At 44.9% G+C, this 13480-nt stretch overlaps 1 protein-coding gene across 3 annotated transcripts in view; it reads left to right on the top strand.

Annotated features, from left to right (window-relative positions):
• Positions 1 to 12516, top strand: part of GDPD2 (glycerophosphodiester phosphodiesterase domain containing 2) — a 389876-nt gene extending 377360 nt beyond the window's left edge. Inside the window, exons 14-17 of one of the 3 annotated variants that reach the window (XM_086918307.1) lie at positions 3004 to 3086; positions 3174 to 3202; positions 8170 to 11159; positions 11228 to 12516. In XM_086918307.1, the coding sequence (XP_086774433.1) occupies positions 3004 to 3086; positions 3174 to 3202; positions 8170 to 8219 (162 nt within the window). In that variant the 3' untranslated portion in view covers positions 8220 to 11159; positions 11228 to 12516. Of the gene's footprint in view, positions 1 to 3003; positions 3087 to 3173; positions 3242 to 8169 lie in introns of all 3 variants that reach the window. The other 2 variants (XM_086918304.1, XM_086918305.1) reach the window with 2 other exon arrangements.
• The last annotated feature ends 964 nt before the right edge of the window (positions 12517 to 13480 follow it).

The following is a 13480-nucleotide window of genomic DNA, read 5'->3' as shown; positions in this document are numbered from 1 at the left end:
CTGGCAGCACAATCTATAGTTTATGGAAGGCATCTGTGTGAATATTACACATTTTACTTTCATATCAATAAATACTTTAACTGGAATTGTTTCAAACGTTCTGCCTCACAAGGCAAGACTTTGTTGAAAAGCATCTCGATCCTGCATGCACAAATATACATTGTAATTGTATTTATATAGCGCTTGCTTCCCCTGAAGAGTCGTTGAAGCGTTCAAAATACGGTGCACAGTTTGAACGGAGAGATCTTTTCAGACAGGTGTTACTGCCACTTTAACTGGAGTTGGCTGAAAAAAGCAAGTTGTTACAAAAGGGGTGGTGGGCATAGTGAAATGGCACCCCGGACAAGCACACAAACACATCTTACGCCACATACACTTATGCCATTACGCTGTGGACCAAGCAGAGTTCTCGTAAATGGCACTGGACATTGAGTGGAAGCATAAGGGACTTATTGACACAAAGACTGGTGGCCTCCCTCAGGCTTTGTTTGGTAGTTTTTAGGTCTGGCATATAGGCAGTTTTGTCCAGTGTCCTATTGTGTACAATATCAATACTTGGAATGGTCTTCGGATCAACCCATTGGTTATGATTTGTTGGCTTTCTTGTCAATCTCATTTGCTTGCTTCTTAGTTAACACAGTTCCTTCCTCTTCTTGTTTTTGTCCCACTTCTGGATCATGGCTTAATTGTCGTCATTTTAATTGAATGACTTGTAGCTTTCTGTGGCTGACAGCAGGGAACCATTTACTTTTTCTTCCAGCATTTCATGAGAGTGCATATGTTTTCTTGATCTGTCCCCTGTGTGCTGCTTCACATTCACATGGACACCCCCTCAAGCCCTCTGTGTTGCTCCATCAACCCCTTGCTTTCTTGGTACCACCTTGCCCCTTTCAGAATACACACCCTGCTCACTGGCATTGAGTTGATCAAAATCCGTTCTTCTATTTTTATTTTTATTAATTTTATTTTTTGGAGGGCCCGGCAGCTGCAGTTTGTCACAGGCTTGTTCCTTCTCTGAGAGGCTTAACACACTTTATGTAATGCTCCGTTATATCCGTTCACAATTGCAGTTCCCCTTAGTTTTCTAAAAAATGAGGCATTCCATAGATCTCATTCACATTCTATAGACCTAATGGGATTCATTACATGTCATAGGCCTCATTCACAGCCAAAGTAATGAGGCAGAAGTGGCAGAGTCCTGTGTCCGTTTTCTTCAATATCATATTCCCTTTTCCTACTTCGGCAACTGGCCTTCATATTCCTGTATATGTGGTCAAAGTGTGGGGATGGCGAGAGATCTTCGCTCCTGTTGGGTCCTGAGCACGGGGTTAGAAGGGCCAGGCGGGAGGTCCTAAAGCAGCTCTGGTAGATTTTGTCAGGCAGTCCCTGTCCGGTGCATAGTGAGTGCAGCAAGTAAGTCCGACCACTACAAGGGTTGGGGGGGGGGGGGGTCCTCCCCCCCATGAAAATGTGAGCAAAAAAAGCACATTTTAAAACACATTTTTCATTATATGTTCAGCTGTATTAGCTTTTAAAGCAGCAAATGATGACCTTAGTAGTGCACCAGGATATAACAATCTTTGTTGGGACCCTTCAATGATTCCCTTACTAAATTACGTAATAATAAAATGTTATATCCAGCATTTAGAAACTGCTTGAGTGTGCTGAAAAGCTTCATATAATACCAAGTTTATATTATTAGTGAGGTGCAATTTAAATTCTACAGGGGTAGCATATTTGAGACCGATGTATGAGTGTGTGTAGCTGTTGCTCCTGGTTTGACTCATTTAGAATGTTCTTTCTAGAATGTCTGAATCACTGGTGCGTTGCATTCTGAAATTTCCTATAAAACCCTGTAGTCCCTTGTCAACTTAAGTTGCACCTCTCTAGGTACGTGACTGAGACCCTTTGTGTGTGTGTGTGGCTATGGGTGTGTGTGTGGCTCTGGGTGTGTGTGTGTGTGGCTCTGTGTGTGTGGCTCTGTGTGTGTGGCTCTGGGTGTGTGTGTGTAGGGGCTCTGTGTGTGTGGGGTGGGGCTCTGTGTGTGTGGGGGGCTCTGTGTGTGGGGGCTCTGTGTGTGTGTGTGTGAGAGGGGCTCTGTGTGTGTGTGGGAGGGGCTCTGTGTGTGTGTGTGCGGGGGCTCTGTGTGTGTGGGGCTCTGTGTGTGTGGCTGTGTGTGCGTTTCTCTGTTGTTCTGTGTGTGGCTCTGTGGATAGCTTTTTTGTAGGTGGCTCTATATGTGGGTGGCTCTGTTTGTGTGAGGGTGGCTCTGTGTAGGGGGCTCTATGTAAATGACTGTGTGGGTGGCTCTGTGTGGGTGTAAATGCAATAGGTCATGCATTTACGAGCGATTAAGCTATTGGCATTGTAAATGACAATGCCATTTATTTAACGATTAAGCTATTGGCAATGTAAATGACAATGCCATTTATTTATGATAAAAAAAGTCATGAGCAATGCCAATAGCTCTACCTTTAATAATGTCGAGACCATTGCATTGTAAATGCTTGTTTTACATTGTGTTGGTTCTCATTAAGAGGGAAAGCTGTGTGCCGCCAGGCCTGAAAAAACGGCACGAGGTGGAGGAAAAAGATGCAGGCACTTTCCATGGGAACGCTACGGTCTGTTTCCAGAGTAGAGGTTTAGGGAGTTGTTGGGAGGGCAGTAGGAGGGAGGAGAATGTTCTGAAAAGTAAATATTCTTTGAAATCTGCATACTATGCAAACATCTGGGTTTCTTTTGTATAAAAAGAGCTGGTGATAGATCAGTGATTTAAGCTCAGGCCTTGCACACTGTGTTGCTTTCTAGTTACTGGCCACATGCCTCATAAGACAGCTCCGTAAGTGTGTGTGTGAGTGAGTGTGTGATTGTGTGTGCGCGCAGGTGTGTGCGGGTGGGCAGGTACTGGCGCTTACCTGGCCCTTGAACGCATCAGTGTGTCCCTGGCAGTACAGGTACTGGCACTCACCTGCTCTCTGGTTTTGATGTCTCTCTCCCCTGCAGTCTCCAGACACCTACCTGATGATCTGGGTTGTGACAGACGGCGTCTCGTTCCTCCTCATCGTTTGGGCCTTCGTCCTTCGACGGTAACTTCTCATCTGTGCTTTTTATGCTGTCACAAGTTATGATTACCCCCTCTGCAAAATTCACTCATCCTTTTGTTTTTTTTGCAGAAAATGTTGCAAGAGAGACGACGCTGCAGGTAATCTAAGCTACTGGCCTCAGCGGGGCAGCTCCATAGGTGTGCGTCTCCTCTCTCAGTGCCCCCACCCTCTCCTTCTGCACTCTGCACTGCACCGTCTCTTTGTATCCCAAACTACTCTTGCGCTCTCTGCGCTCTTCCTCTTTCTGTCTGCACTCCAACCGTCTCTTTGTATCCCCGGCCTGCTCTCGCGCTCTCTGTGCTCTCTTTACAGATGAAACTATACAGCTCTCAAACGATAATGTGTGGACATAGCATCACCTAGGGTACTCATGTGTTTTGATCGCATTAAAATGTTTCCCCCACACTTCAGAATTACAAACAAAGTGCTTCAATAGTGCTCTCCTAATTCTGAGATATTCTAAAATTCCAGTTTATATACAGACATTTACATTTTCTTGTGTGCTATAAATAAATAGCATCATACAGCCTTCCTCCAGCACACTCCCAGTACCCAGCATGATTGTCACATACATCCTCTCACTTTGATGCCAGAGAAAGAAAAGTAAACACCCAGTTCCCTCGGAAGACAGAGCTCGACATTTGACCTCTGTCTTTTTATGCACAGCGAATTTGACAAGATAAGAACAAACTTTAAACGCCTGTTTAGCGAAAGCACGCACTCACGGAAGAATATAGTAAACAGGCTATGCTCCACTGGAGGTACAAAGACACACTGGACAGCCTTAAACAAATAAAGTCACAAATACCTACTGGTGGTAGCCAGTAGGTAGTTATAGTTAGAACCTAGTTTCCACAGGGAAAGCATTTTTTGATTTGCTAATAACTTTGGCATCGTATGACGAATCTTCGCGAAATTCTAAAAAAAAAAAAAAAGTGTATCCAGGTCAGCTCCTATCCTTAAAGTTTGGGGGTTGAATCGTCAAGCAGGGCCTGAGAAAAAAGGGGGGGGTCCCAAAACGCATTTTCCCGATGTTAATTCCCATAGGAAATTTTGAGACAGGCTACAGCCCGAACTGCTGAACGGAATTACCCCAAATTTGGCAAAAAGGTAGTGCTTTGTTCAGAAAGCGATCTTTTTTAAATGGTGTAAATCCATTCAGTAGTTGCTGAGAAATCTAAAAAATAAGAGTAAAAAAATCAATTTCCCAAAGTTTCGAAATCTAGAGCAGCGGTGGATCGCGACCTCACCCGACCACGAGCTTCATTCTAATTGGCTGTCAACACTCCAAACCAGGAAGTGTTGACAGCCATCTTGTGACTCGGTAGAACAAAGTCATAAGAAAACAGTAAAACAAAGGTGAAAAAAAAGAAAAGGGGGCAGGGTTTTTTTTTTTAATCGTCCGAATTCGCGCTGGGTGCACGAATCCGGATGAAACATCTTTAAAAACGAAACGCGGTCTCCCGCGCTACATTATTTTTAAGCCCCCGGATAGGCCAGGTCCCGGGGGCACACAATTTTTTAAATAATTGTGTGGGGGGGCTCGAGCCCCCCCAACAAGCCCCGGGGACCACCACCTCCCTGGGGCAAGGATGATAAAACCGCGGGATGCACGGATGGGTCACTGGGGCCATAATTGGCTGTGGGAGGGGGGCCACGGGTCCCCCTCTGCATTTTGTTTTTTAAAAGGGTGCAAGGCCTCAGGGGATGGGGTCCCCGGGGCCAAAGGTGGCCAAGGTAAGGGGGCCATGCAGCCCCCATCCCAAAAAAGGAAAAAGAAAATAAAGGAACTGGCAAATCCCCGGAGGCCCGCCCCCTCCTTGCACCACTGTGCAAACGTGCCCTGTGGGGCGTTTTAAGTTGGGAGATTAAGTCCCCTTGAATCCTGAGGGTCCCTGGGGGCCAACTAGCCCACCAGGTACCTCCAGTAAGTAGCAGAGAGTTGTAAAAAGGGGTATGGCCTCGGATCACCTCTCTGCAACTCACCACTGTGGCGTTTACTGGAGGTTCCTGGTGGGCTAGTTGGCCCCCAGGGACCCTCAGGATTCAAGGGGACTTAATCTCCTAACTTAAAATGCACCACGGGGTGCGTTTGCACAGTGGTGAAGGGAGGGGGCAGGCCTGATGTGACAAATGTGCAAACATGCCCTGTGGGGCGTTTTAAGTTTGGGGATTAAGTCTCCTTGAATCCTGAGGGTCCCTGGGGGCCAACTAGCCCACCAGGTACCTCCAGTAAGTGCCACAGAGCTGCGTTGTAGAGAGGTATTCAAAAGGGCGTGTCCTCGGACCACCTCTCTGCAACGCAGCTCTGTGGCACTTACTGGAGGTACCTGGTGGGCTAGTTGGCCCCCATGGACCCTCAGGATTCAAGGGGAATTAATCCCCCAACTTAAAACCTGTCAGGGGGTGCGTGTGCACAGTGGTGAAGGGTTGGGGCGAGACTGATGTGACGTGTGTACTTATCCAATCACTCCAAAAGCCAAAACCCAAGCACTTATAGATTCACCATACACTCTCCTTGCAGAACTCTAATCATCCAGTCAGTACCCATGCACTATCTCATGCACTGCTGCAATACCCTGAGCACTACCCATGCAGTCCAGCCATCGCCCTGTCAGTACCCTTGCACTCTTTCTATCACCCAGCCAGCACCATGTACTTATCCAATCACTCCACCAATACTCGAGCACTTATAAATTCACTCAGGCACGCTTTGCAGTATTCTAATCTTTCAGTCAGTATCTGTGTACTCATGCAATGATCCAGGCACTAACTGATCACTGTTACAATACCATATGCCCTATCCATACAGTCCTGTAACCACTTACGCACTTCTTATTTGCTCCTTCAATTCCCCAGGTAGTACCCATGCAGTCCCGGAATCACACTGTCACTCCTTGTGCACTCCTCCAGTCACCCAGCCACTACCATGTACTAATCCAAACACTCCTCCAATACCCAAGCACTTATACATTCACCACAAACTCTCCTTGCAGTACTCTAATTATCCACTCAGTACTCATTCAATGACCCAGTCACTAACACATGCACTGCTGCAATACCTTGAGGACTACCTATGCAGTCCAGTAATCTCCCTGGTACTATCTATGCAGTCCTCCAATCACCCAGCCAATCCTATGTGCTTATCCTATCACCTCGCCAACACTCAAGCACTTATAACATCACCATGCACTCTCCTTGTAGCACTCTAATCATCCAGTCACTAATCATGTACTCATGCAATGACACAGGCATTAACTCATTGCAAATACAGAGGAGGTGATGCTAATCACAGGGGTACCCCAACACATAGTGTTCCCTAGTGTATGTAGGTGTTTTCACTGTATTCTAAGTGTACTTTTGGCATAGCACTGGCTCTAGGCCTGGTTAGTCAGTCAGTTACCGCCAGTACCCGTCAGCAAAAAGATGGGGGCACAGGAGGACTTTCTGCTCCTCTGTTGGTTCTTTCTGCACATCTCTTCTTCTTCCTGCACAATTCTTCGTCTTTCTGGACTTCTGTTGCCTCTTTCTGTATTTGTATTGCTTCTTTCTGCGCTTTTCTTCCTCTTTCTTCACATGTCCTAACTTTGTAGGCATAGTTAGAAATTAGCATTTTAAAAACCATTGAAATTCACTGAAAAAACATAGGTTGCAGTGATGTTATAGTTAGAAATTAGCATTTAAAAAACCTTAGAAATTCACTGGAAAAAACATAGGTTTCAGGGACGTTATAGTTAGTTGGAGATTTCACTCATACAAAACCATAGAAATTTGGCTGTTATAGTTAGTAGACCTAACTGTAACTCGCGCCCCCGTAATGCACTGCTGATTACATCACATATTACATCACTCATGACCTGCTCAGTGACATCACTGATGACATCTCAAATGACATCAATGATGACATCACTGACATCATCCACGCGATCTGATGCACCTCCTAATACCCTAATAAAACCTTTCATACACCCAGTCTAAAATATAGACCACCAATATCGAAATCGTAGACAGACCAATAGCAGTTAGTACATACCTGCTCAGTGATTCGTACGTCTACACACACATCCACCCAATAACTCATACAGTCACTCATACACGCAGTCATTCATCTATACAGCCACTGATCTATCCACTCATACACCCATATAGACACTCACACACTGCCACTCACCCAAAGAGTCACTCATACACCTGGTCAATCATGCAAAGAAACTATCACACACCCATTTCCTCGCTTATACTTTCATATACACACCACCGCACTTATTTATACAGATACTAACACATACTAATTCTCTTAAACAAGCACTCCTGTAGCTGTTCACCAAGCCATACAGCCGCGTGCATTGCAGGGGCGCGAGTTATAGTTAGGTCTACTAACTATAACGGCCGAATTTCTATGATTTTGTACGAGTGAAATCTCCAACTAATTATAACGTCCCTGAAACCTATGTTTTTTTCAGTGAAGAAAAAAAATGATATATATATATATATTCGCTCCAACTCGCTTCCGTTATGAAAACGTTACACGAACTCCAGGGGTATATACATACACATATATACCAAATGTTAAAGTGACATAGTTAACTATGATGATAAGATCTTGGCTTACTGCAACATGCCAGGACCACCTGGCATGATGGGTAATGGCCCTTTTTAGCCTCGTTCTTTCTCTGTTGCCACCTTGCTACATATTTAGTTGCTTAACTGTGCTGACGTTTGGTCGTTTGAGGTTCCAGCGTGTATGCTGCTGCTGATCCAATTACAGCAGTGGAAAAGCAAGTATCAGAAATGTTAGTGGGAGGAAATAGGAGGTGTGTTAAGAAGATGTAAAGAGGCCTTAGCAGCACAAAGGTGAAGGGAAGCTGCAAAGGTGTATGCGTTGTGCGATGGAAGGTGGTACTGCTGGCCTGAGTAGTAGATTGCAAATGGAGATCATGTTGGGACTGTGTCTGTGTGTATATATGTGGCTGTGTGTGCACAACCTTGATTAATAGGCAATGCCATTTGGATGAGTATTTCATTGATGCAGGTATATTTTATCATATTTTTTCTCTTCCTGAAGGTGCGGAGACCGCTGTCTTACTGACACAAATTCACAACATCGCTGCGTAATTCTGGACAAGCCTTCTTGCCGCCTCATCAGACCTGCTAGCCGCTTGTGCAGTCATTCTGTGGAGTGATTTGTGCTGGACACATTTTCATTTGGGTGCATATTGGTGCTGGCTCCACCGTCACCCACTGAGTTCCTGTTAATCAGCAGAATTCATAATGGTTTTCTTGACAGCAGAGAATTCTGGAGGTTGTAGTTGTACAGTTCCTAGTGCACCCTGGGTTTAAGAAGACACAGGAGCAGGCAGGATATTGTCTGGGACCCTATGGTTCTATGGTCTTCCAAGCGACGGTTCTCGTTCTAGCTCTTTGGGTGGTGGACACAACTGTGTTGTACAACCGAGAACCGGACATTTATCTGTATTTATGTATTCTAAGAGGTGATACTTCTGGGTTGAGGACTTACACAGCTGAATTGTTTAAAATGTATTTGCAACTGTTGCATGACAGGACTCCATATACCATCCCGCCTTTACATGCACTTTATATAAAACATACCTATGGATCAATTTGTGGGGCAGACCTATGTCAAAGATCCTGAGGAATCCTGCACTGACCTTTATTGCACTGAATTTCAAAAGCAGGGGTAGAACAGTGGGTTTCAGAAAGTGGTATACATCAGTGCACGTGGCCATTGATCTTGTCAACTTGGAGGAATCTCCCAAACTCATCATAAAACCTGCAATGTTGCTGGAAGCCGCATCTGGGTTCTGAGGAGGATTGTTGAGTACTTGACGTTGACGTGCACGGTGTACAGGAATCAGTGTTTGTCACTGTTTGGGGGGGACATATGGGGTTCTAGGGTAGAATCTGGGTAGCTGTGGAGGAGCCACTGGAATATGAAGACTGCTTGATGGGTTGGCGGCTGAAATGGGTAGATACTGAAGGGTTTGAAAGAGTGTGTCTTCATGGTACTGCAGAGCCTGATAGATCGAATAGTCTGTGGTACACTCGGCGACGAGGCAGGATGCCACTCCGCTGTATAAATGTTTGGATCTGTGTACGAGCATTCGTGCATGTGTGTGTTTGTAGTATCATGTGAGTATGTGCGATTAGAAGTGTGAGTGGTTACCTGTAAGAAGTTGGGTGGTTTAAATTGGAGGCAAGTATGTGTGATTCTGAAAATAGGACTAGGTAGCTGATAGGCTAAACGTATCGTCACCTGTTATTTGTAAGACTGCTGGATTGTATGATAGAGGAATGGAAGGGTGGTGGTGCGGAGGAAGTGATCACCTGGTTTGATTTTAACAGATGGTTGCATGGAAACTTGATCATTGGTGGTTGACTGGAAATGATGGTTGCATGATATGTGCTGTTAGTTCGAAAAGTGGAGGGGACGGAAAGACAGTCCATAATTATCTGTAACTGGAACTGGTGCTGCTATGGGTAGACAAACTACTGAATGTATGATTGCAGGACTTTCTCCCAGCACAAGTCCCCACTCTTTTTACATATTCGGTATAGGGTCCATTTCACCATTATAGCTAATGTTCTGTGTGTGTAGTATGTGCCCGGAGTGCTTGTATAGTTTGTCACACAAGATGCAAATTAGACCCTCCTGCAGTCTTGCTCTTGCGCTGTGTGATTTAGTGTTTGTTTGGTGATAGGGTAGGAATAGTAGGTCATGCGTTTCTGGTGTCCCCTCTCTTTTATCGGGCAACAGCAGGACGGCTGCAAATATGGGTGTGTTTTTTGCATGAACATAACTATTTATCTTTAGGAATAGTATTTTTAGTGTTTAAAGTTAGCTTGGGGTCAGGAGGAAAAGGGATTTTCAAAAATATGGCTCGACAGGATGGGTCTATTTCACAGTGTTGGTCTTTCCCCTTTTTGCCAGCTTGCAGGGTGGAGACAGTCATGGTTTATAAGAGCCAAGCTTTGAGATCCACAGCAAGGGAGCTTTTTACCAGCTGGTTTAAGGACATTCCCAAGGAATAGAGGGGCACCAGGCATTCAGGGATCCCTCCTGTTTCACTATAGCTTCAAGCAGTAAATCCTAGAATGTTTCAGTGAAGACGGATAAAATTCATGCACTGTCGTTTAGGAGTGTGGTAGAGTTTGCAACTAATTGATGGGTATGTCAGAGAGAGTCAATTCTGAGACAAGCCAAATGTATTTGAAATCCTATCAAGTAAATCCCAATCTGTTGCAATTCCAAACACTCCTGCAAGCTGTGGATGATGAGAGCTGAACCCCAATCTCTGTTCAGCAGCGTGGATCTCCGATGCGACCCATCATATCAAGTATTGAACGAACTCCCGGAGGCAACAAGGGAGGGTGCAGTTATCCAAGGGGAATATCTCTGTTGCCAGTGTTACTTATGTACAAGAACAATGTCGACTCCATACCCAGTTGGACTCTTGTTCGATACAAGAAGAGGAGTTGCTCGATAGGACTCCTAGCTCAAGTTGCATGCGATGTTTACGCTATCAATGAGGTTCAAACCAGCCGGAGGGATTCTAATTGAGGGCTTCCTGTGCACGTTGTAGGTTATAGTAGGGTATCTTGTTGGGATCTGAATCATGACTAGATCACTTAAGACCTGCTTATTCTATCACTAAAATAGCCCATGCACGTGGGGATGTTTTCTGCTGAGGTACATCAGTACTGCATTTGTGCACCTTCAGTCTTTATAGATAGTGCAATTAGAGGGTCTTTTGAGGGATCACATGGTAGTAGATTATCACTCAAGACATCAATCGAGAACAGCTAGACAATTAGTCACGGTTGCTTCAGTACAGCATTAAGCTGTCCCTCAAAGCATACTCAGTAGAGCTACAAGGGTCCAGTAGAGCAGTTCAACTGCATAGAAGGTAAGAGTAGGATTATACGCAAAGGTCAGTCCAGTTCACCGGTCATGCGATCTACTGAGCACTGTCCGGGGAAAGAGTACCTCTATCCTTTGAGGACTGTCCAGTTCAGAAGCTAGAGTACTCCTCATGAGCTAACCAATAGCAAAGCTAGACTTGACAGCGAGGGCTGCTAGAAAAGCAGTTCGACTCTTCATTGAGGGCTAGTCAAGTCAAGTACAACTTTATTTCGGTCTTTTAAAAAAAAAAACATAAAAAGTACACAATAATGACATCAAAACTAAAATACAAACAATGTGCAGAAGTCCATAAAAACACATTATAGCATGTTATAATACAAATTAAGTGATTAAATCCAGATTTTATCAGGGTACATTAAAACAAAAAACACACTAAGTATCTCCATGGGGATAAAAAACACAATGCATCACAAAATACCACATTTAAAAGGATTAAAACTGCTATGAAATAAAAGCTAAAGGGCTACACAGTTGACAAGCTAGATTGTTTATCGTTGGATAGTCAGTAAAGCAGTCCTGCTGTTTATCCTGGGCTACCCATCGACCTATTAGAATACCCACTGAACGTTGTCTAGAAGATGAGTTGGATATCCGTTGCTGTCCTTCAAGCAAAGACGTTAAGACTGTCCAATGAGGCCAGTCTTGTAGCACAACCAGACTGTCTTTTGAGGTTACCCATACAGCACTTAATCGATCTGCCCCATCGAACAGTTTAAACAACTGTTGTACGAAGTTGCCCTCAATGGATCGTCGTCATCAGCATCCATTTGGTATTGCAGTAAGACTGCCACCCAGGGATGCTCTAGTACAGCAGTGTTTTGATGGACACCTATAAGAGCAGACTATCCATCGGGGCCCTTTCCGGAGAGGAGTTACACTTGCCACGGAGAGACATTCACTCGAGCACTTCGACAATACATCGTGACCATCAAGTCATCGTCCAGGAGGGGAAACTCTTTATCCTCAGGGAGTCTCAGTCACAAGTATTAGTCAGATGTCATTCTTTACAGTGTCCCTCCTTGATACGCCTTGCACCAAGAACTGTTGAAAATCTATTTTTGCCTTTATACTCAGTGTATGCCTTTCTTGGGCTCCCTTTATCTCTATGCTTCTCTCTTCCTTTTTATTATTTATCAACCACCTCCATAGGTTTCCCTTTCTGCCTCTTTAAAGTGCTCCTTTTTTCATTATTAGTTCTCTAGATCTCCCACCGTCTTACCTCGCTCTCCAGCCACCTCTTCTCCCATCACTTGTTTAGCCTTCTTTTGACTTCTTGAATCATTTCTTTCTCGCTGCAGGTCTTTCCCATCTCTTTGAGTCCATGTTCATGTTTTCTCCTCCTGCTTTGTCTCCTGCTGTAACTGAGATGAGTAGTTTTGATACACTGACATGTCTTCCTGAATGTTCTTTTCTATTTTTACAATGTAGTAAACATTGATGCTCTTAATAAGGTGTCCTGGTTTCTTTCTGTATGATTTGTTATGTTAATTTAATTTGATATTGTGCACGAATCACCCAGGGAGGGGACTCTTCAATTGAAACTCTTGTGCCTGGGGATGAGTTTCTGCTTTGTGTTTCTCAAGCTGTAATACATTTGCTGACTGCCGACACCAAGTTGGGTATAGACGAGGAGAGACTAACTGGGGTGGTGGGATGGAGGTCCTCTCACAAAGAAGACAATGAGGGGAAACCTGGATGGCGGAGAAGAGTACCATGTAGAAGAGAAACAAGAAAACTTTGTGATCCTGAAAAGAGGTTGCACAGGATTTGTTCATCCTAAATGACATTTGCCAGGACAGGCTCACAGCCCGGGAACAGCATCTATTTGAATAGAATGAAGGGAAACACATTTGTGGGTGGACCCAAACATCAGTCACCAGTCAATCAATCAATCGGTATTTGCATAGCGCAGCTAATCACCCATCAGGGTATCCAGCTGCTGGGTTGGCTCAGTTGAAAAGCCAGCTCTTGAGCCTCTTCCTGAAGTCCGCCAGCGAGGGTGATGTCCAAAGGGGTAGGGGAAGGCTGTTCCAGGACTTGGTGGCGAGGTAGGAGGAGTGGTCGTGAGGCGTCCAGAGGGTTTCATGGGTGGGTGTTCATTCCCAGACTCCCTTGGATTTGGTGGAGTTCCCTCCGGTCTTGCAGCTAGGTGAGGCAAGAACCATCCACAGGCGACAGGGCAGTGGTGGTGTGAACTGATGCTTGAGCGCTTCAAGCTTCCTGTATTTTTCCAGTTTCATTTGGCGTGAACATGTCCCTGGGTCACCATTGCACTTTCCAGGAGAAAAAGTCAAAACCATCATCATGAACAAACATACAAACAAGCAAAGAAAGGGCTACATGAGCTGGGGGCATTTATTGCAAAAACAAGTGGAACTGATTCAGACAATGATCACAAGCAAACCAAAGGACAAGCGTGCAAGAGGCAGAGAAC

The sequence above is a fragment of the Lissotriton vulgaris genome, chromosome 4_1 (assembly GCF_964263255.1).
Source record: "Lissotriton vulgaris chromosome 4_1, aLisVul1.2, whole genome shotgun sequence".
NCBI classification, from domain to species: Eukaryota; Metazoa; Chordata; class Amphibia; order Caudata; family Salamandridae; genus Lissotriton; species Lissotriton vulgaris.
This window is presented reverse-complemented; position numbering and strand designations above follow the sequence as displayed.